The 24,076-nt window shown below is 38.1% G+C and overlaps 1 protein-coding gene across 3 annotated transcripts in view; it reads left to right on the top strand.

The window, feature by feature from the left end:
- Positions 1–24,076, top strand: part of TLE4 (transducin like enhancer of split 4) — a 103,704-nt gene that overhangs the window by 30,326 nt on the left and 49,302 nt on the right. For 2 of the 3 annotated variants that reach the window (XM_026090646.1, XM_026090645.1), the window contains exons 3-4: positions 4,161–4,223; positions 14,103–14,177. In XM_026090646.1, coding sequence (XP_025946431.1) covers positions 4,161–4,223; positions 14,103–14,177 — 138 coding nt within the window. The remainder of the gene's footprint in view (positions 1–4,160; positions 4,224–14,102; positions 14,178–24,076) is intronic. The other variant, XM_026090647.1, reaches the window with a different exon arrangement.

Genomic DNA, 24,076 nt, shown 5'->3' with positions numbered 1-24,076 from the left:
GCACAGCTCAATACATTCCAGTTGCTCTCTCACATGAAGAGCAACTCCACCACCTTGCTTTCTTGGCCTGTCTTTCCTAAAAAGCACGTAGCCATCCATGACAGCACTCCAGTCATGCGAGCTATCCCACCATGTCTCTGTAATGGCAATGAGATCATGRCCCTSYGACYRCACASABATCTCTAGTTCTTCCTGTTTGTTCCCCATGCTGTGTGCACTGGTGTACAGGCAAATGATGTACAGGTAGCCTTAACATAAATCTTGAACCTATGTGAACTTTGGTCTGGAAACAATACCTGATTTTAATTTTTCTTTCCTGATTTAAGTAAAATTCAAGTCTTACCAGAATAGCTTCAGGCATTAGAGGGCTAATGATAAGGAGCTAATTCTTTCTGGAATATTTGCAAGATTGGAATTGTTAAAATTTTTATGCTTGATTATTCAAGAGTAGCTCAGTGTCTTGCTTTTAGTTTTCAAAAGCTGTTCTGGCAATACAAAGAGGCCCCTAAGATAACATCCTGAGGATGTTCAACTGTAATTGCCAGGCCAAGGCATGGTGGCCTAATAGGTTAGTAAAGTAGTGAATAGTGTATCCTTTCTGAAGTGTCTTTAACTCTGGGAGACCAATGGAGACAAGGTATTTTGAGGTTTCAGAATGCAGAACTGTTAACATCCTTCCTAGCATTGGTGCATGTACACGGTGTTTTCCTTCTTGCCTTCCTGTTGACTGTTATCTCCAGCAATAAGTAGTACATGTCTCAGTCCTGTTGAACTTCTACAGTCTGTTAGCTAAGTACAGCCACTCAGTCAAAGTATTTTCTTCTTTCTGACTGCTTGTTAGCTGTGGCAGAGTCCGGCTGCAGCCCAGCATTGCTGCAGAGGAGAGATCTGCTTTGTGGAAGGTGAAATGTCCTGCTCAGTGCCAATATTTTGGTTTGCTGTTCATCAGATGAGTCTCTCATGACTGCTCAGGCAGCTGTACCCTGGAACGGTGTGTAATGCTTCTTTCTGCTTTCCTCTTTCCTTATGCTTTTCTTGACCAGGCCTTGTAGTCATCTTTTTGCTCAGCAAAGTGTCTGTAGTCCCTGAAATTACTGTAAATTTTATCAAAGTGTAGTGCCATTGGGGGTGACAAAATAGAACTGTACACAGAGCCACCAAACTAAGAATGGATGTTTGTTGTTGAGGGAGATAAAGACAATTTTAAAAAAGAAATAGTGTTAACAAATAGCTCTGAATAGCAGGGGTTTCTTAGTTCCCTTCTGACTAGCCTGGTGGGGTCCCTTTCAACTAGCTAAGATATGCTATTGAGGGATGTCTCAGCATCTCTTGAAGCCGTTAGGAAGCTCTTTTTCTTCTCTGTACACTGCATAAAAGGTGGGTGCTATTTCGATTGGTTCATTTTTCTGCGTACAGCATGAAAAGACTTTCACTATTTTGTATTCTGGTGGGATTGATACCGAAAGGTGTATTAAAGTTTTATAACTGTTCATATCTGATCACCTGTTTTCAGTTGCTTGTAAGTTTTTGGAACCCACTTTTTAGCTTGGCATTTCCCAGGCTCGGAATCTTCTTGAGGTAATTCTGTATAAATATTGAGTAAAAATGTTTCAACAACTTTTTTGCCATAAGAAGAGTAGGAGAGAAATGTACTTCTTTGGGAGGGTACGGGAGTGATTTAAAAAAACCTCACACCATTATCATAACTGAAATGTGGGGTTGAATGTTGAAATTCAATATGAACATAAACCTTAATTGAGGAGAAATGCCTTAAAGTATTTTGGATAAAATTGTTTTGTTAACTAAGCTGTGTTCTAGCGGAACTGGAAATTATGGACTGGATGCAGGAATCGGTGAAATTTTACAGCTTGTGGTACTCAGGAGATCTGATAAGATGATTGTAATAGTCACTTCTGGCTTTAAAATGTATGAATCTACAAGCTTTTTAAAATTGCATTCTAAGCATTTGCATTGCAGTTTTTACAAGTTTTATTCTTAGTTCCTCAATAGTGCAGTAAAGGTATCCAAGCTAACATAGTTGTGGTGAAAAGTGGTCTTCTGCCAAGTATGGACTGAGGCAAAGGCACACTGGAAACCCTTGGTTACTACATAAGCTGACTTCAGCAGCTATACAGGAGTTGGGTAAGGTTGCTGCATGTGTTTTAAAGATGTGTGGGAGGAATTGTTTTGTAGTGGAGAAAAGCATGATATGCCTTTTATTACTAAGGATGTTCTGTGGAGCGTGCATCTTCAAATGATTTATCCAGGACAGAAGATGGGYAGATGGTGTGTTAAATGGTGGGCCAAAGGGAACTCTGCTCAAATCAGGAGGGCACTTTGGAGYTTTCTCTTCGTATGGAAAAGCCTTGAAGAGTAGGATGTGTAGTTTTCTCTTTGTTTTTAAGGCCCTCAAGAGATTCCTTTTAAAAAATAGTAGCATGGCTAAGACCCCAAATTTGGAAATGCTTAAATTAATGTTGCTCGAAAACTGCGGTACAGGCTCTTTGGAGCTTTGTATTGTCTTACGGTCTACAGTTCCATAATCAAATATTGTTTCTCAAATGATGCAATATTAGATCATGCAGCCTCTCTTGCTGAAGCTTAGACGCACATCTTATAGTTCTCTGTACTGCTTTGTATAACAAACAGTTCATAAATCTCAGTTTAAAATAGTAATAGTACATGCTGTTTATTTAAAAGCGTATTTAAGTTTTACAGTGTAGACTATCTGACACAGGCATATGTAGACCATTGAAATTAGCAGGTAATTTAGTGTTGTGGTGAACTGAATCTACTCCCAAGTGTCATTTAAGATATCTATGCTGCTGAATAAACAGAAAGTGTATAGTAGATGAATGATGAAAATGTATTAAAATGCATAACTTTAATGAGACAGGAACTTGCATAAACAGTCAAGACCAGTGAGGAGGTACTGGGACAGTGTAGCATTGAAATTGCTGTATAAATAACCTACAGGAGTTTAAATGTATTTCAAAGAAATCAAGAAATTGTATTGTTTGAGAAAGTATGTGTGTGTTAGCTCAAGTGTATCACAGTACGCACAAGGGGGCAGAGTTAGTTTCACATGTACCCTTAGCTTTAGTGTACCAGGTCTGCTGGTTACATAGTGGTGTAACTGTAATATTTTTTGAACACAGATTTATTTTACATGTAGTTCTCACCTTTTTACTGTCTTTCTGAGCCTTTTTGTTGTATAGGTATGTTTTTAGGGGTTTGTCATTTAAAAGCTTGTGTAGCAAAAATGCTGGAAAGGTGGCTGATAAAAGAAGGAAGCCTAAATTGCACAAGTTTGTACATCTTTGTCATACAGTTAGTGACTTCATAAGAAGAACATACTGTCCTACCATATAATGAGGAACTGACTCAGGTTATAATTTATTATAAGAAACTCTATGTGGCTGTAAATATTTTGTCTTTGGAGCTGTAATTCTTATGTTATCTCTCTTAATCTCTTCTGTCTCTATTGGGATTTGCAGATTAGATACACAGAATAAGAATTGATCTGCAATATGAAAATAAAAAGTTGTATATGGGCCATTCCTTATCACACTTGCAGTGTGAACGTAACTAGTATTAAGCTTGGGTTTGATATTTTAGAAAAAAATATTGTACTCTTGTATAATATTTTTGCTATACTGTGGTAAAATAATTATCAGTTATGTTGCAAATTGTGTTGCTAATGGTCTCATGATACACAGTGTTGGCACAGAAGTTATTAGTTTATTTGTTCCATTCACTTACACTTACGTTGTTGTAATTTCAAATGGTCCTCTTTTTTGCCTCATAGGGGAAAGTTTGGTTTGGTACACAGTATCATTTTTTTTGTTCTTGTTACATCTCCTGAAGACTTAGAGAAGAATAAATGTGTTTGATTTCATAAGGAAAATAAACTTTTCTTAGTGTCACATGGAACTTCTAAACTGTAGTTTTATAAGAAAAACCTTTTTTGCCAGAAATGATTAACACTAGCTGTTATGTTTTGTTGAATTGGTCTCCAAATGCTTATGTTATTTTTATAATCTATCCTGGCTAGAGGATGACTAGAGATGAAAACAAACAAATGTGTGTTCTGTCTTCATGGGTGACAATCACATTTGAAAATTGATATAATTACACTTTTTTCTTCTTGTCATTTGCAGGCAGAAATCGTCAAGAGGCTGAATGCTATATGTGCACAAGTCATTCCCTTCCTATCCCAAGAGGTATGATAGTAGTTTGTACTGGTACTGATCTAAACAATTGCCTTATCATATCTGTTACGAAAGTGGGACTATGTGTCGAGACTGTTTCCTTATGAATCTCTTGGTGCTTGTAGATGACTTTCCACTGTGCTCTTCTCATTGTAACTTCATTATCTTCTCCAGGTCTGTTATTATATCATTTAAATATATTTATGTAATGGAGCGTGTTGTAATGTGCTAAGCAAGATTTTAGTTGTTTAGATATTTTGCTCTCATGTACAAATGCAGTGTTGCTCAGAATTATGACTTTGTCAATCTGGAATCAGAGGGTAGCTTGCAAAAATGCTAGAAAGGCATGATTTGTGCTACATTCTTGGCAGTGGGCTTTAAAGTTCAGCAGAAACTTCTATGTTGGCCTGTTGAGTAGTGATGCTCAGCATGATAGACATACTAATGCAGCTTTTTTTCTGCCTTTTTTCCCTCTTTCCATCCCAGATTACTTACTATCTTAAATCCTTTTGAATTTCCTGTGTATTTGGGGAATATAGACAGAAGATTAAAGCTTGCTGTGAGCTAATTTCTCTAAGCACTAATTTTCTCAAAATTATGGTTTTTGGATATTGAGAGCACTGTAGATGCTTTGAGGGGACCTGGGATTTGGGGGAGTTGTTTGGTGCTAGTGACTGAGCCTTCTCACAGGCATGTGCGAAGTAAAATGAAAGTGTGGTTCATGAAAGGAGACTTCAGGAGCATAGCAACTTCCCCACCCCACTGGAGGGAAGGGATTGGAAAGTGGGGGCTGCTGATACATGCTGGCAGGCATCTATGTAATGTGTGATTTCATTTCAGTAGAATTAGTAGCTGAGAAGTCAAAGCTGTAAGCTGTATTTCTTTGTAGTGCATCTGTAAAACATTGCATCCATGTCTGAGAATATGCTAGGAGTCCTTCTCCCACCTTTTCAATTGTTCCACAAAGTGTCATTGCTTTTCAAGAGAGCTGCTCATCCTGCTACATATGAGAGGCCACGTGTTTGTTGTTAGCATTCAGCTAATGCTCTGGATGTGTGTGTCTGTGTCTGTGTCTGTGTGTGTTTGAAACAATGAGAATAACACTACCAAAGCTAGAACCTGACATTATTCACATACGCTGTGGTACTCTTTGCTTATAAAGATGGGTTTGTGGAAACTAAATGGTGTATAATGATCTATACCATGCATCTCCAGCTACATTGCTGGAGGACTGGAATTCAAGTCCTGCCCCAATCTAAAATGAAAATCTGATGATTTTGTACTTCAACTGCTACAGAAACACTATACATGTAGTTATTGGGGCTTTTTGTTGTTGTTCAGCAATAACACAGCGTATAAAAATGAGGTGTAAAACTGATTCATACTCATGAGCACTAAATGACACAATTTTGAAACAAAAGCAGGGGTGAGTACTTGGCAGGCAAAGCTATGATCTTGGCAAAGGCATAGGATTGGCATTTCTGTGACAGTGACATCTTTTCTAGAGTATGTTGTGCAGTATTTAGAAACTTTGCACCAGTTTATTACTACTGATAGTGATATTGCTATTTTCAGATGAAATCCTACAGAAATCTTCATTTCAGTACACAAATCACATTATTCTGTGTTTTGTACTTCTACAAACCTAGCCCGTGTTTTCTCTTAGGGGAGGTATGTTTCTTGTGAATTAGACAAGGGAGATACATGAGCTTAGAATTAGAATATATTTGAAGGAAAAATGTTTCATTTACAACGTATGGCAGATTTGGCCTTTGATTTTTGAAAATCTTAGCCTCCACCCTCTCTGGGTGCTCATGTGAAATTAAAAAAGAAAAGTTAAATTTTGGGGGGTTTACTTTTACTGGTGTCTGACTCAGACAAGCACAGATTCTCTCCTTTTTCTCTGTTCCATATGCGTTGTGCTCTTCTGTCCCTGGAGCTGAATGACCCTGGAGTCATTCTCCTGAAAGCTAATATTGGTACATTTTAAGTGCCTGCATTGAAGGCAGGAGGCATTATGAAGGCTGCACATCATATTTCTTAATTTTTTTTCTTCAGTCAGGGAGAATCTCTCTTGTGGGGTTCACATACAAAAACTAGCGAACTATGAGCCAAGGGCCCTGATTGCTGTTTAACAACCTCCTGGCCATGAAGGTAGGCATGGGGAGCAATTTAAAAATAATTACGAACTTAACCTTTGCAGCAGATTCTCATTAATATGCTTATTTTAAGAACTATGTAGGTAGACAACTGAGATGATCCAGATGGTAAATYTACTAAAATGATGATGCCCCACTTCTGTTACAAGTACAGTACCACCCAGGGAGGACTCAGGCACACCAAATTCRGTGTGCTTAATGACTGCTGTTTACTTTGTTAGGTTTTTAGATCAGACCTTTGAATTAAGCAATTTTAAATCTGAAAATGAGCTCTTGTATGCTTTTTAAAACCTTGGCCCGTAAAGTTTCCTTCACCTGTTCACACACGTCTCATTCTTTTGCATTTACCAAGCATTATAGCTTCTTCTGTGTGCATGCTGTCACAGTGTCAAAGCTCTTCAGGCTAAAAAGGAAATGGAGAGTTCAAAAAAAGTTCACAACTTCAGGATTTTTATGTGCATTTACAAAGAGAAAAGGGAACATTTCCAAAAAGTCAGTGTACACATTTGTCTTGCTTGGAGGCAAGTGTGTTTTTTAGCTCATCTAGCAAGAGGGGAGAGGGGATAGACAGGAAAGAGAGTTTGAAAGGGGAAGCATAAAAAAGAATTTTAAATGTCTTAGCAGTGCCACTGATTATAGTAGTTTTCATACTGGGGTTAAGAAAATTGTGGTAATTGTATGGCCTCTATTAGTAGCAATACTTATTTAAATCAAGTTGTATTGGCATATGCTGATGAGGCAAAAGAGAACTGAATCTCCAGTTTTGAGTATTCTGCTAGTCTTGGTTTCTATCTAATTTCCATCTTTAAAAAGTGTGTGTCTTAATGGAAGCCTCTTTATTTCATCATCTAGATTAATAGAGAATTGAATTGCAGCATGCTTTTGCTGTTTATGCATTTTGCATRCAGTCTAATTGTGGAATAGTGGCTGCAAAATGTGATCAGACTCCTTTGTATTGTGCCTGAGGGAAAAATGAACAAAATACAGTGGTTACATGCACTGATGGCAACATTATTGCCTCATAATAGCACCAGGTTAACTTGTCTTATTGCTTGTTAACTTTGTAAGGAATCAATGGCTTGTGATAACTCACTCAGAAGAAAGAAATCGTGGCCAAAATCACTTGAGATCTCATGAAAAGATTGCAATTATAATATGTCACCATATACTACATGCTTTGTTTCAGGGGCAATTCAATAAAGTATTTAGGAAGTTCTCTACCTGCAGGGCTTCAGTCAGTTTTACTGTGCTGTCCATTACCAAAGTTTATGTTGAAAATAAAGTTTCTAACCTGCCTAAATACACAGTTAAATGGTACCTTGTTTTTGTGTTGACTCCAACTTGGGGGGCAAGACTGTATTAAAAAAAAAAAAAAAAAAGGCACCAAGAAATACAAGCTTCCCATTTTTTCCCATTTTGATACGAAAGAATGACTTTTTGGTCAAAGCATGAGATGGACGTTGGGGCTGATCCGTGTTCAATTTCTGCCACTGTTACAGACTTCCTGTGTTGCAACAGTTGCTTTCCACCTCTGTGTGATGTTGTGAGAAGTACTTCCTATTATGTAAGGGAGTTGGGGGGGGTCTACAAGTGTCTAGGTGAATACTTGGAGGTTGTTAGCACTCAGTTAACTTACCAGTTGCGGTAGACCAAAACTATAGATAACATAGTAACATATATAACTGGTATAGATACAGAAAGTTCATACCATCTAATGATAAAGCCAGTGAGACACAATTCAGTTTGGGTCTAATGCTGTGGATTATGCTTCTGCTAATTTTTCTAATTTCTCAGCTGAGTTTATCAGTTGCAGCAAAATGTGACGCTCATAAACCTGCAGTGTTTGAGACGAGGCTGGTTCCCACCTGGCCAATGTGGTATGTGTGGGTGGGTGCAAACTGGCTATCTTTTTTTGACCTTGCTGGCGTGCCTTGAGTGCCAAAAGACCTTAGGTACCTCGTGTGCTTGGTAGTCATGTTTGTTTGGTGCGACTAGGGATGTTCATATATCATGGTTACCTTCTTTTCAGTAAATATTGACTGTTTTTGTACTCATGCAGACATACACAAACTGGCTGATTTAGAGCTAACAGTGTAGTGTGGCAACCCAGAGCTCAGCACAAGCTGCTCGAGAAGCCAGATGAATGTTCATGGGATCATTCCCTGGCAACTTCCATGCCCCATTCTCAGCATTAGGCAGGCCAGAGGAGTCTACAAGAAACTTCTGAAGGTGCACGTTCCCCTCCAACTGCCAGTGAACCAGCTAAAAACAAGCTAGAAAGCTTGCTCTTTAGTAGGGAACTTCAGCTTCTCATGCGAAATAAGGTGGTGAAATGTACTTAGAACTACCATAAGATGTCTAACACATGCGCGCGCATGCACTCCCCCCTCTTCCCTCCACAAAGGGAATGCTTCTGTTACCATACACAGTTTGGACTTTTCCTGGCAAACATTTAATATTAGTGGATGATTTTCCTTCTGCAAGATAAATATGGGCTATAATGCATTTCCTCTTCTGTGTATGTACATTCCCTAAAGATGCTTGCAAAGTTCAGTAACTTTGGATGAAGAGTATGAGATCCATTATGTAGAAGCAGAGCACAAGTCATTCCACATTGTTCAGAAGGAAGCATTGTTGGTCTGATATGTGAGAGGCTGAAAAAGCCTCCTGCAAAAAAGCTTTTTCCTCCATCTTCAGTTTTCCCAAGACTAGGTCTGAAGCAGTACGTACAAGGAAGCTGTCAGAGATCTGTAATCCTTCTACCATGGAAGGCATCTTATTAGCAATTTATGCATATATTGCTAGTAGTTTTCTTACTGTTCTTTATGAAGTGGTTATTATATGTTTTCTGACTTACCGTGCCCGGATTCAGTGACCCTGCTGGTCCCTTTTAATTTTCTAAGTGTGTGCTGTGCTCCAGTGTAAATGTGTTTTTGCTCTTTGGTTCTCACTAGTGTTTTTGGCGCTGCTTCATTTTATTATGCTGTCTCTAGATCAGGCTTTTCAAAATGACACTACTGCAGTTCCTAAGTAAGACCTGGTCTGTACTCCCTCTAAACAGCTAATGCAACAATAAAATAATATGAATAAAACATAGCAAAACCTCCTTGCTTGTGCAATGTGAATTGTTTAGTGAGTTTTGCTTTGGATCTAATTAGTGGTGCTGGAGAAGGGCCAAAATTATTTTTAGCACTAGCTTCTGTGCATGTGTATGTCGGGGGGAATTTCCACTGCTCGGTTGCCATCAGCACAGCTCCCCTGTCACTGGAAACAGCAGGGAGCTCTGAAATGGTATAAAAAGCCCAGGTATTTTCCACCATGCTGCAATGTATGTGCTGGAGTCAGGGCTAGATGATAGACAATATGGTGAAACAGTCTGATGGTGAAAACGCTTACATCCTTCTTGTGGTCTCTGCTGTAGCTACCCACCATGAGACTGAAAGTAGGATTTTTCCAGTGCATGGGTAGTGGGGACAGCACTCATTAGATAAAACAAAAAGGGACAAAGAGAAGACACAGGGAAGAAGTTAAAAAGGAGAAATGATACTAGTCTGCATGAGAGGCAGGGCAGGGCAGTGAGTTCATTGCCCCAGCCTGTCTGATGCAATGCAAAATACTGTTTTCTTGTATATGAAGAAAATTGGTTTGTCTTTCCCTTGTGCATAAGGAGGAAGGCTAGTATTAAAGTGTGCATGAAAGCTGCAACCCTGTGTCCGTATGCTTTTACTTGGATGGAAAAAAAAGTACTTTTTTTTTTTTTTTTTAATTTTCACTTGATTATAAATCTTTACTTGATCACTTGGCGGGCAGGCTGTTGGATGCTGTTTGGTTTTTAACATAATGCTGTTTATTAAAGCATCTGCAGGAGAAGACATTTAAGCACAAACTATGAAGAAACCAATTCTTAATATACATGTGGTTTAGGCTAGCCAGCTGGCATCCTATTCAAGGTCTGTGTTTCCTTCCGTTTGTGGGTTTTTGTTTTTGTTTTTTTTTTGTATGATTATGCTGGGTCCTCGGGGGTCTATCATATTCCTTCTTGTTTGCCCTACATATAGGGCTCTCCACACATTATTGGAGTTGTGATCAATAAAAAGGAGCCCCCTTGCATTTAAAAAGGTTCAAATGAGTGCTGCGGCCCTCACTGCCAAAAAGGTGCAAGGGTAGCGATTCCTTTGGAAGCTTGTATTTTCTTCAAACTCTGTCACACACTACCCCTCACAACTGGAGAGAGAGAAGGAGCCAGTACCTTGCTGTGCAGTGCGATTATTCTGTTTTCATTTATTTTAATGCATTGGTGTGTGTTATTTGCATGTGTGACTGGAAGTAGCTTCTGGGTCACTTGGGGCAGACCCTCAGTGGGGTTTCAGGAGAGCTCAAACGGAGCCTGCCTGGATCCTGTTGCAGTGCTGAGATGGAAATGACAGAGAGGCAAATTACACACATCTGTTTTGGGTGTTTTGCATACTATGGTCCTGAAGATTAAACTGATGTTAAAGCAGCTGGATATAGTAGAGTTTTAATTGTCTCTACCATACCTAACGAAGGCTCACTGTCATAAGGCCCGCGAGTTTTTCCCTCTGTGAAGGCTTGATCCCAAACCTATTAGAATCATTGAAAGATGCCTCATGTGACTGCTTAGGGAATTTGTGTCTTATTATGCCTGTTCAGAGTTTATTTATAAGCTATATAAAAAAAATCTTAAAGTGAAAATTTTGAGTACTGTAGCCTTCCACTTTTTCTTTTTCTCACTTGGGAAGGAAATATTTTTCCCAAATATTCCTTGGAGCCATCCTTTATATGCTTGTTGAAAAGGAAAGAAAACCATTTAAACTGTTGTGGAGTTGGCTTATTTTTCCAGAACTTGGATGAAAATTGGAGTTATTTCTACAATAACTTTGTTTTCAGGTCAGCCTTCTGTTGGTTTCTAAAATTTTTCTTTTCCTTTTTTTTTTTTTTTTCTTCTTTCTTCTTCTCCTGCCCATGTCCCTGGGAACAGTATTTAAATAAATGAGTACTGGAATTGRAAAACAGAATGCTTACAAAGAAATATCAAGAGATAGATTCTTTTTTTTATCCCAGTGCAGAAAGCATTGTCTAGAAAGTGGTAGGGAATGCAAAGATGACTAACCTCCGGGTCAATGAAATAAAAAAAAAAAATTTTTTTTTTGAATGACACAATCAAAAATGTTATGACCCATTTTTTGGTGTAATTTACCACCAGAAAAAAATGATGGTGTAACTTTTTGATTGCCTTCTTGCAGTTTAAARCGGTGTGTCACAGATAGGGCTTTCCGCTACATAATTGTTGTAAGCTGCACCTGTCTTTATCGTGTGATGACCTGGAGATGATAACGTGTGATCAGGAACTTGAGGCTTGAGTATTGTAATTTCCTTTTTACTGGTTATCCGTGATGGTGACAAACAACTGCATTTTTTTTCCAAAAGCCAAGAACACATTTGCTCATATTCAGCCTGCATTTTGTTCTTTACATTGGCTGCTTATAAGTGACAGATTTGGTTTACGTTAGCACTGTTGCTTTAGAAAACTCTAAATGGGACTGCTGTGATTCTGTTTGCAACAGTATGTTATCTGCTCTCCTGGCATCTCCTTCATTTAATTTTTCTTTGCTTAAAAACAAACAAGCCTTACAACCATTTTCTTCCTTCCAGAAGTGTTTCCAAATTTCCTCCTTCATTGTTCTTATTTATCCTTTTTTCTGTGTTGTTGAGGTCAGCATTTCTGTTAGTTAAAGATGGATTTTTAGGCTTACTTCTCCTCACCCTGAGAGCTTTTATGAGAGAGAATTTATAAATGAAAATGCCATTTTTGTTCGTGTATTGCAGATTCTGGGCCCTTTTAGTACAGAGCAGGGGAAGGCACTAAGAACTGGTATATCTGAGAATGCCAGACCCCAGAGCTCGCAGGGCCTTTCCTTATGACCCTCCTCTCCCAGCTCACTGTTGCTTAGAGTTGCTGCTCTTTAGGTACTCTGCTTTGGAGGAAATCCTGAGAATTTGGGTTCCATCCTTATTTTATGTTGTCCCTGAGACTGTAGTATGATCTGCCCACAGATTCCTATAGAAGGGCCCTACTGACCTCTCTCGCAGCAAATAGGAAGTTTTCTGTTTCCTTCATGTTCTACGTGCCAATTACAAAGAGAAAAAAAAAATCAGTGATAATAATCAACATGTATGGGACTGATGTGTATCCCCAGACATGTTTGCTTGTCAGAAGCTGAAAACAACTTTGAGCTGCACAGTTAACATAGATTACACCCTTAGTTATCGTATGATAATATGAGCTGGTCAAGGTTTAGTCACCAGGCTGTGATTAGGAGAAAGGGGAAGTTTTCTTTTTTTCTGGAGAGATGTCCATGTAAAAAAACAGTAATTTTGTTTGTTTGCTTTTTAAATGTGAGTATTTCAACTTGTAGCATCGAGCAGTAGAGGTAGAGCCTGTGCGCATAGTGCTGCCTCTGGGGAGGACGAAGGAGGGGGCAGCTGTGTCCTGTGAGCTGAGGGCTGTCTGGGTTCGTCTGCCCCACTTGAACCAGCAGCCACGGGCCCAGAAAACTGGACTTCATGTTTAGGAGGCCTTAACAAGATGGTCTCAGCTCTTTTCTTAACTCTGTGCTGAAGAAAATCTAGACAACAGTTTCCAGAGCTGGCATTTCACTATTTCTCTTTCCACTGGAGCAGAGCCCTGTTATAGTTTCAGCACCTCTTACTATAGGCAAAAGCTCATGCTTTACTTTGTTCAACCTATGGCGATAGATCAGAGATGATTCACTCCCAACAGAGTTCATACAAGCTACTGCAGTCCTCCCCRACACCCCCCTCACCCCTTTGCACCAATTTGTCATCTGCAATCCAGATTCCAAGGCTACCTGTACAGATGAATTTCCTACCAGCGGAGCTCCACAGGCACAGATCCTGAAGCACAGATGTGGTTGCAAGATTAGGAACTTACTTGATTTGTAGTTGATGCTTTCAACTAAATATCAATCAGTTTTCAGCGTTCAGCAATTTTGAATTGAGTACAGGAGCACAGTATCACTCAAACTGAGATAATGTAACCACTGAAGCTTGTAAACTGTGTTGTTAATTAGACCATGTGTTCTTGATGGACTTTTTTAAGCTCTTAAAATTTACATGTTGGGGATTGAAATAATTAGTTCTCTTTCACATGTTTGACAGAATTGTGAATGGCATTTTAAATTTTCTTCCTATGGTTGAGCTGCTTTGAAATGTATCAAGAAGGAGAATCTACATATGCTTCAGTGATGTGGGCACCGTGTGGCTGTTGAAAATACATATCTTTCTTTTTCAGTATGCCTTTATTTATTTATTTATTTATTTATTTATTTATTTTGGCTCAAAAAGTTTCTGTGACTGTAAAAAATAGTGGCTTGCATTTTAAGGTGGCATATAAATTCAAGCACACACTGTGCTGATGAACAAAAGGAAGACAGTTCCCCCTTAGAGCCAGGTTGTAAAATAGCTCTTTTTGGGAACGGGGTATAATTCCTGACAAGCAATGGCATAAATAAAATCTGCCCCTCMCCTGTTACCCGTGCACATTAACACAGAATTTGAGTGTCTGTTAGAGAACAATTATTTCAAGCCCTGTATGCGATTGAAAAGCAAAAAATAAAATAAGGGGAAAAAATCTGTGCTTAATAATTTAGAAAACAAATAATTTTATTCTGTTTCTCATCTTCATTTATAGCACCAGCAACAAGTGGTGCAGGCTGTGGAACGTGCCAAGCAAGTGACCATGGCAGAACTGAACGCAATCATTGGGGTATGTGGTCTTTCTGTTTTAGCTATGATAGTGTTTGTAATTAGTTTTCTTTTTCTTTCTTTTATGAACTCATTTCCATCCAGTGGGCAAAATTGGTGGGCAGTGATGAAGTTCAGTAGCTTGATCTTCATGAATGCTGGTTACTGCCTGGAAACTTTTACGCTATGGATTGTGCTGAGAAGACCAATGGAGTAATGTCTGTGTTGTGTCCATTCCCCCAGGCTGAGTGGATATCTGTTTTTTATTTTGTTGTGTTTTTTAAGAGACATCACAACTGTGTGCCAGTCTGCTTCTGCAGCCTCTTTAACGGGTAGCCTTCAAATGACACTGTGCTTTACCAAGGGTTTTTTATCCCTCACTGCTGCTCATGGTGTTTTCTGTGTGGTGGCCAGGAACCATGAACAGCCACAACATTTTTTCTTGTTACATTAAAAAAAAAAAAAAGTTTAGTTGCTTAAAAAAAAAAAAGGCGAAACGACCCTTCACCAGCATGGTCATAGGTGCTCTCCTCCCAGTTGTCTTAAAAACACAGGTGTGTGGAGCCCCTCTTAAAAAAAAAAAACTTTGCTAGCAGTCATGTTGGCTCATGTGGAAGTCCTGTGAGATTTATGGGCGTGGGCAGCCCTCGTGTTTACATTTTATGACTGCAGAGGAAAGGAATAACAAGGAAGCCTTGGCTGTTCACAGTACATAAAATAAAGGTGAGAAGTCATAGCTTAATAGCACATTATTCACATGTGTAATTATGCAGCTGGTGCAAGCAGTTGTTTAAGTTATTCTAATGAAGACACTACAACTGTACTTCCCTTATTCTGCCCCCTCCCAAATGCTTTTTCTTTTGTGTATAGATTATACATTAAGTCTTTCCTTTTTTTTTATTCAGTGTATCAAACACACTTTGAAATGCTAATTATTCCATTTACTTTCATTAAAATTCAAATTGCTGTGTGAAGATGTGGATAAGGGTCGCCGAATAATCAATCTGAAGTGAAGATATTGCTTCAATTATGCCTCTGTCTTTTAACAAGGAAATCAGGACACTCTGATCATTGCTGATGGTAGTGTAGAGCCATGGTCTGATTGTAGCTTGTTTTTAATAGGCTGTTTCTAACTCTATTTTGTATCCCTCTGACCACAAGAAAACACTGGTAGTCAATTAGAAGATATAAATGGAAAAGAGTAACCTTTATTCCCTCTGAAGTGCCCGTTAGAAAGAAGGGGGTGAATCAGAGCGAGTCATGTAGAATCATGAATAACATTTGTTGTATGTCTTTTATGCTCCAGTGGGGAGAGTGGGAGATGAATAATTTCCCAATTAGTTTTCATTACCTAACCAAAAATATTGCCTGCTATTAACATTCTTTGCATAAAGTTAGTTGCTAAAGGTTGGCTTCTTTTGTAAAGAAGTTCTTCTATATATAGCTGCATGTGTGTATGTAGTGTTTGTGTGTATATACCTGTACTGTATTTTGTGTGTGTGTGTGTGTGCATGTGCACAGGCATGCATAAGAATACTATACAGTGTGTTTGTGTACATTTTTGTTATTCRCCATTACATATGTTAGAGGGACTGCAAAAAGTCATTTGCTTTCTAGTAAAGAACAAGCTTATTGATGTAGAATGTGTGATGTTAGAGATACTTCATATTGCGCTTGTTATTTATAGTTTATCCTGCTTTCATGAACCACTAAAATACACAGAAAAAATATAAAGAGACTAGACACTTGTCTGGGAGCCTGGTATATCCTTCAGCTGGTCCTCCCCCACCAGGCAGAAGTAAACTTTCTATTTTGTCTGTTGCTGCCTGAATTATCTTTTCAAGGCGATTGAGATGGTGTTGCTTCAAATTTTCATAATACCTGATTTTTGTGTGTGCGTGCATTAAAAAAGGATAGCTCTCACCTCTCTCAGAAGAGTGATTTTTAACTTGCTCTACTTCCTGTTTTCATTCTCCTGTTCTATACTGACTTGGGAAATGCTGTGCAGGTCTCCCTTTAGTTTTAGACAAACAGTAACAATACTGACTGAAAAATTCATGTTCATCAAGTTGAAATTATTATGTAAGAAAAGTAATCTAATTAAATCTTTAAGAGATTTATTGGAAAAAAATGAGTAAATAGGATAGCAAGGTATCAAAAGAGCTTAAATTCTAGTTGCATGAATATTCTCAATAATTTTATGTCTGCACTTGAAGAAAGAGAGAATTTAGAGAAAACATGGCATAGACCTAGAAAAATCTTGTCATACTTTTCAAAATGAATAGCAATAAAGAAAACAAAGAACATAATTAGAAATTACTGCTTTTTTATATCTCTAATTATGTTCTTTGTCTTAAATTAATCTGCAGTTTGCTGGATATGACAGAATTTGTGTTCTTGTAACACTGATATTTTAAAAGCTTCTGATATTCTAATATTTGTTTGCTCTTTACAGTTTTTTTTAAAATATATCTTTTAATCATTGAGCTCTATATCAGAAGAAAACAGAAGTAGTATTGTAGTTTGAGGTTTCTAAAATAACTGTAGCTTAAATTTCTCTGTGGTTTTGGGGAAGCCTGTTCAGTTTGCCTCACTCATGCTAAACCTCTTTAGAAAGAATGGAGGAGTCCTTGGTTAGAATTTAAAATGAGTTTTATCAGAGTGGAATATGGCACAAGAAAAAATGGAATGTGCACAAATCATGTCTCTCTTGTGTCTCACATATTTTTTTTATATGAATGTACCCTGATTTAATGGAATCTGATGAAGCACCTTTTTAACTTTGCAATATTATTCTATCTATCTTCATTGGTAAATGAACCAAATCACTGATCCATGCAGTTTAAATGCAAAATACTGAAGTGAGCCTGGAACCTGGAGAGACTGCTTGTTCTCTTGACAATAAACTAGTTGTGTTTAATGGAATGAAACACAGTTATAATGACTTTTTTCACAGGTCATGTTCAGTTTAAAACTGTTGACAAACTGAAACAAGTTAAATATAATCTATCTTCTTGAGAGATATGGGGAGAAAAACTAAAGCAAAACTATACATCGTAAGCATATACTGCAAGAAGATTGTAAATCTGCAGGCATTCAGACTTTGCATCTGATATTTGCCCTGTAGTACTGTGTTGTACCAGATTCTTGGTCTACATATAGTGCAGGTTCTGGGTGCTCCTTTCCAGGTTGGCTGTAGGGGGATGAGCAATCTTATGTATTCAGTTGATCTTGTCATGTGTCAGAGTCTCAGTGTTTTTAAATTAGAAACTGCAAGATCACACTGTTAGAACAACACACAAGTTGTAGCCTTAAATCAATAATATGATCTAATTCGGAATGATGTTTTCATTTCCTGTATTATTAAATTGAGTAATCTAACTCTCTTAAATTATTATTATTATTTTTTTTTTAGCCATTATACTATATAATCGGAACATGCTGTTGAATGTGGTTACGTTTTAATAGGGGAACCAGGGAATTAACTTGCAACTTTACAAGAATTTTGTCTGTCTTTTTTTTTTTCCTGTTTAAAATAGTCAGTTTTCAACTGCATTTAGGCAGTAACAGAGAAATGAAAGCTACTACTTGTGTGTCTGTTTATCACATAGAGAGAGATAAATGTACCAAAAACTTAAGAACAGGTATGTGATGGTGTTCAAAGAAAATGCAGTTTAGCACAAGAAATGCTGAACCTCGATTTTTAGCAGTGACATTTTAATGATAGGAAGCCTGCAAAATTATTTGCCATCAATTGTGAAGGCAATAACAAGCCTTGGTGGTTTTTCACACTCTCTGTGTTAAGTGCTTTCAGAATGACAGCGTAAACTGTGTTAGAGAACTCCAAGGAAGTAAAACTGATTAAAATGTTCATGCTTGAATGGTGCTGATGGAATAGTTCATTTGGACTTTCTCTACCTCCTGCAGCTCAAGCTGAAATATTAAAATTCAGTGGATTTAAATCTCTCTCCCCTCAGCTCAGGAAAAAAACATTACATTTTAATAGGTTTTAAACTCATAATTCATTGGTTTGGAGCAGCACTATTAAATCTATTTAAATATTACTTGTATTACTAAGGAAATGATTTAAATGATTTTGCCTTTGCCATTCTATACATTTGAGTGGAAAAAAAGGGCTTTGGTTTAATTTTTAAGCATTTTGTTTTATTATGTCAGTTTTATTATCTTTTTGAAAATAAGCAAGGACTCCTTCTGGACTGTGACATATAATTATCAAGCTATAAAGTTCCTTCTTTAATACACTGCTGTCAAAATTTCTTTTCTATGTTTGAGGCTGAAGTGCATGTTTGCCCCCTCTTGGAAGGCGTGTATTTTTTTTGTGTATTTTTAAGTGAGTAGTCCATTTCTACAGATGTGGAGATCAATGCCTCTTAAAAAAACAATATGTCATCCTTTATACATTTGCAGACATGTGAACCTTAGAAAGTAGTGTGGTGTAGATAAGTGCACACAAATTCTAATAAAAACTTAGCATCAATGCATGCTATTATTCCTGTGGTGCCAGTGGTGCAGAGCTCCTGCCGCTAAATGCTAAGGCCTTGCACTGTTGCTTGACATATAGAAGAATTTCTGTCTCCTCATGCAGAGTGGATGCTTTCTGCCTTACATGTCTGCTTATTCTCTTCTGAGGAAGAGAAGATTTTTTTGGTCAAACCACCGTGAGGGGAACAGATTTGTAGCTGATATTGCTGGTTATAAGTTGAGAGAGGAAAGCTGAAGATCTGGCCCTGAAGCTTTATAGGGAGAGGGGATGCGCTTTCCCATCTGATGCCAAGTGCCTAGACAGACTGGTTAATAGAGGGAGGTTTAGGAAAGTTTCTTCTGTGTTAATTGTGAATATTTTGATTCCACTTTGTATAGTAAAGTCATTCCTGCCAAATGTGTGCATTCAAAAATGGGAACTTCAGAGAGGATGAAGAGGTGCAGTAAAACTGGTAAAAGTGTTGTAGCATGGGTGCAACAGTCACTTATCTCTCAGGCTCTTTTGTATTGTTTGATCAAAGACTGTGCTTCTATGAAGCGATGGTTGGAGCTTAAAGGCTGTAAAACGAATTGGCCACCTGCTGTATATTGTACACAGATTGTTATAGTGGGAAGGTGGCAGAGGAGGTTGACTTAATGGGTCTGTGCTTTGAGTTGTGTTTATTTGCACTGTCTGCCTAAAGAAACATTGAAATTGATACCTCCCTGTTTAATTACTCTTATTTATTGTTTGTATATTGCGAGTGGGTGAAGATATGGTCGTGTAATTTTTTTTAATTTTATTTCTTTAAGATATCTAATCCCTGAAATTGAATTGGAGAAGGAATTGTAGATGTAAAAGGCTTTTGGGTGAACACTTTGTTTTCAATTATTCATCTGAAGTCTGGCTAAGTTAGACTATGCTCTTTTTGGGGGAAAAGAGATGTTCTGTTGTTTGTTTGTTTGTTTTCCTCTCTTCCCCTCATTCCCAGGTGTCAGCTTTAGAGAGAGTTTTACAGCTGAGGCCTGATTTAAATAAGTCCCTTCCATATGCAGCATCATCCTGAACTCAGAAAAGCTGCAGTGAGGCACACAAGGTCTTTTTAAGGATTTTTGAGCAAAGTAATTAGAATGTAAATAATTTGGGGTTCCATATTTACGGGAAAACTGCTCTGAGTGTGGATTTTAAATGCTCTTGCTACGTTTGGAATGAGTTGCCACTATTTTCCTCCTTACACAAGCTGTTGTAGCTACTGAATTTATATTGGTCTATCACTGTAGGAGCAGTCAGTAACATGTTGCTGTGTGAAGCGCAGAGCACTTACTACATCCCACTGCCAATATGCTGATGCCAGAGGCCTTGCTTATTATGCTTAAATCAGTGCATATGACATGAGTGTTAAAACTCACATTCAGGAGACCTGGCTTCCACCTCCATGTTTCTAAGGTCCTCCAAACCCTGACACCACAGCTATGTGACCACCATATTTTTTTCTTGAATTAGGATTAGTCACTGCAGATATGAAGAATCCTGTGGAGAATTTCCTTCCTTCTATAGTATCAACACATGTTGCAGTACTTTCTGACTTTTTGCACACTCTCACTTTGCACGCAGGAGAGAAAGAGGAGGAAACACTGTTGCCAAGGTGGTCCATACTCCAGTATATGGAAGCTGCCTCCAACCAAATACAGATTTGCTATACTCCATCAGACTCTTTGTCTGTTAGGTATTATATATTGCCTTCAGCAGTGACCTTATACTGGTGCTTCAGAAGAAGAGAAAAAGTCTGTGAAGACCCTCTTTGGCTGTGAAAGTATTGTGAAGTCTAGGAGTTTCCTGCAAACGCTTCATTGAAAAATTAGCAGTATCTGTGTGTTCAGTGGAAATGCAGTCCGTTTTATTTAAATATCCTTACCCATACAGTACAGACTAAAGGAATTTATTATTATGTCATGGTTTCATGCCACAGAGTTCTGAAATCACCCCTAACAGGGTTTTATATTTGTCATTTAGACAACAACATTTTGTAGGCTGTTGTTTATAGCCATGAATGTGGACCAAATCTCCCTACAGCCAATCAGTTAAGCTTTTGCTTAACTTCAGGTACATGGGTAGTTCTTTTGGTGTCTTCAGTCTTACACACATGGTAAAGTGAGGGCATTAGTGCTTTACTGGGATGAAGTCTAAAATGTTGCATAAGGAAAATATTTACAGATGTTAAGCTAGTCTGGGAAGAAGGAATTAAATGTTTGACTTGTGTTAGTGAGACAATTCCTTGCATGTTGTTAGAAGGACTTTTCACAGACATTGCCTTAGTATATAAATTCATCACAAGCATTCATAAATTTATTCCAGTAATCTGTCTCTGAAACAAGGAAGTACTACTTTCCCCATTTTACAGTAGGAGAGGATGAGGCACCTAGAACAAATGCACCATTCACAGTCACAGAGCTGTGGCTTAAATTGAGATTATTCGAACCTAGTCAAGACCTTGCTTCATCCAAGTTGCTGTAACTGGGAAACTGCACTAAGGCAAAAAAAAAATCTTTAAGTTTTGATTATTTGACTAATGGGTACTGCATTAAAGAGATTAAACATGAGTGGTGCTCCTAGTGATAAGGAAACAAAGCTCTCCATCAAATCTGGTTGGCGAGAGAGATTTGGATCCACATATCCTAGCATCAGATTTTGTTCTGTGGAATGGATCTGCTCACTGCCAAAAAGAGTGGGCATTACAGTGGTGTGCACAGGCACAGAGTTGTATGAGAAATACCCTGTTAGACTTCTCAGCACAGTGCAGGCAAATGTCTTTAAAGATACAGAATGGATTGGAAAGAATGGATCAATGCTAGCTAACCAGGTTTTTTTATCCCAAAGAAAGTTTGCTGAATTCAACACAATGGGTATTTGTGTATTGTAAGCATTGCAAAATATAACGTTAGCACTTAAAGAATTATGGAGACTGTGCTTATCCATAAAGCCATCCAGAAATGTGATTTACTAAGGATTGACTTTTAAAAGATGCAAATTCTTGTTTGAAATGCATGTTACACATTTATGTGAAGACTACGTGGCTGTTGTTGATGACACTTCATGATAAAATTTAGATTAAATTACTGTCATCACAGTAAAAACTCGGGTGGTAGATTTGCCTACAGTTTACAACTCAGGCCTATATGACCAGTGGCATTGCTGAACTCTTCTTCTAGCTTTTAACAGTCTTACTATTTGACTCAGATGGTAGTTTTGTCACCTTTTGGTCATGTTTATATAGCCCAGGGGAACAGAAACTTTTTCACATGAGGACCCTAGAAGAAGGTGGTTTAGGACAGCACTCTCCAAAGTGTAGAGATTACTCTCCTTGTCTAATTATAAAGAATAGAACCAAGATTCACAAAGTCACAGTTGACAGTGTTGTCCTGCTTCCAGTCCAGATGAGAGACAGTCATAAAGATGCCACCCAGTGTCCAGGGGTAGGACATGAGTGGAGCGGTTGGGTAAATTAGGCATTTCAACCAATGTGCATGTGTCTAGAGGCATTTTTTGCAATCAGTCTGTCTGCATGTAAGTGTAGATGAACCGTTGCTGCCATTGTTATTCTTTTCTCTGTATTGGTCTATGTAAAAATGTCTTTAAGTGCAAGTTTGATATGTGCGGTGGTTGTGAGGCCACCAGCACTCTGCACGGTAGGACCTTCAGCGCAGCTACATTTGGTGCTTTCTGCCTTTTCTTGCAGAAGAGGTGTGTGTTTTGTGTTTTTTTTCTTTTTTTTTTTGTTAGCTACCAGGTTGGTTGGGGGGAGAGGGAGGGAAGAAAGCTTAAGTAACATGATTTATGCAAGAATTTCTGCCCTTTATTAAGTGATAATAGAAAGTCATTCTAAACAGCCTAATTCTTCCTCCTTCCACTCCCAAGGCGAAAATGTTTGAAATAGAAGTCTTGCGAGGAGAACAATGAACTCCTGAACTTCCAGATTCTGGAAAAAAAAATGCACTTGGCCTTTTGCAAGCAACTATTTTCTTTATTAGAATGCTGGCCTCTTTTACCAGGTCTTTTATATCATGATACTTTTATTTTTTTTTTTCCCCCCTCTTTTTTTGTCYTCTGTATGGCTGTTTCACTGAGTGAAAAATAGTCATAAGGGGGGAAGGGAGGACAAATGGTGAAACATGTATCCTAACAGATATTCCTATATATATGATTAAGGCGGAAATGTTCTCTGCATATATTGCCTTTCAACCCACAGTGTGATTCTGGAGTTGATTTTTGTGCCTGGATCACTTAAAAGATATTTGAGGCAATTTGTAGAGATATGATTCTGATAGTTTCTTTGTTATTTATGTAGGAGTTCTAAATGCTCCCTTTCTGATTAATGACAGCCATTGATTTTCCCTTCCCCCCACAGCTTTCTCAATGGAGCTTGCTTTCCTCCTGTAGAATCGACGTCCTCAAAGACAGAAACTCCTGGTTCACAGAGAATAAGAACCTTGATGTTTGCTTTTTTTTTTTTTTTTAATTTAGTCTTTATTCTTTCTCTCCTTTTTTATTGTTTTTAACTTTTACCAGATTTTTTCTTACCCATGCAGTCATTCCCCTTTGTGAATAGAAATGCAATCTGTGCTTTCCAGTAGATTAGCTGCATATGAATGTTTAGCGTGCCCACCAATCTCTGATACCTTCCTTTCACACCAAGCACACCCATTTGCAAATGATCACTCTCGAAGAGTGACCTTAAGGGTAGTAGGCTGCTCCACCCTACCTGGGTACTGCAGTATCTTTATGGCAAACTGATCCTATGATATATAGGCTTGTAGCTCCAGGACTGTTTAACTGGAGGAGCTACTGCATGACTCTCTTTGTAGACTCTTGCCATGTCTTAACACCAGAAGAATCTGTTTGGTGATATTAGGCCATTAGAGAGAGAACAGTGTGAAGAAGAAAAAATAGTGCTTATTGTGTCAGCTGGTGCAAACCTGCCTCTTGTACAAAAACGCATATGGTCCTAAACACACCCTTATTTGTGTGTGCCAAAGTACTTTCATTTCTGTTGTTTTTTGTGCTGATCTTTGAACCAGGTATTGACATTGTGTACTATTGAGCCATTGTTTTTATCTTTCTCTTTCCTCTTCATCTTGGTTGCTGTTTTGTGTGTCCTGTCTTACTAATGATTCACTCTGAGCAATCAATCACTTCACCTAAAAAAATTTCATGGAGCAATTTTATCCAGTTATTTTGGAGGTTCTACCCGCAGCAGTATTGCAGGTACATGTAATACGCATATGTTTGTAGATCTAAAATATGTTTTTGAAAGATTAGTTTGTTAACATTAGAAATGTCTTCAGGTTAGAGGAATATGTTCAGGTTGTTTGGATAATGGCTGTGAGCTTTCATGGTCTTTAAGGGGGAAAAGTAGTAGATTACTGTGACACAGAGCTACT

Source organism: Apteryx rowi, unplaced genomic scaffold (genome assembly GCF_003343035.1).
Source record: "Apteryx rowi isolate R43461 unplaced genomic scaffold, aptRow1 scaffold_869, whole genome shotgun sequence".
NCBI classification, from domain to species: Eukaryota; Metazoa; Chordata; class Aves; order Apterygiformes; family Apterygidae; genus Apteryx; species Apteryx rowi.
This window is presented reverse-complemented; position numbering and strand designations above follow the sequence as displayed.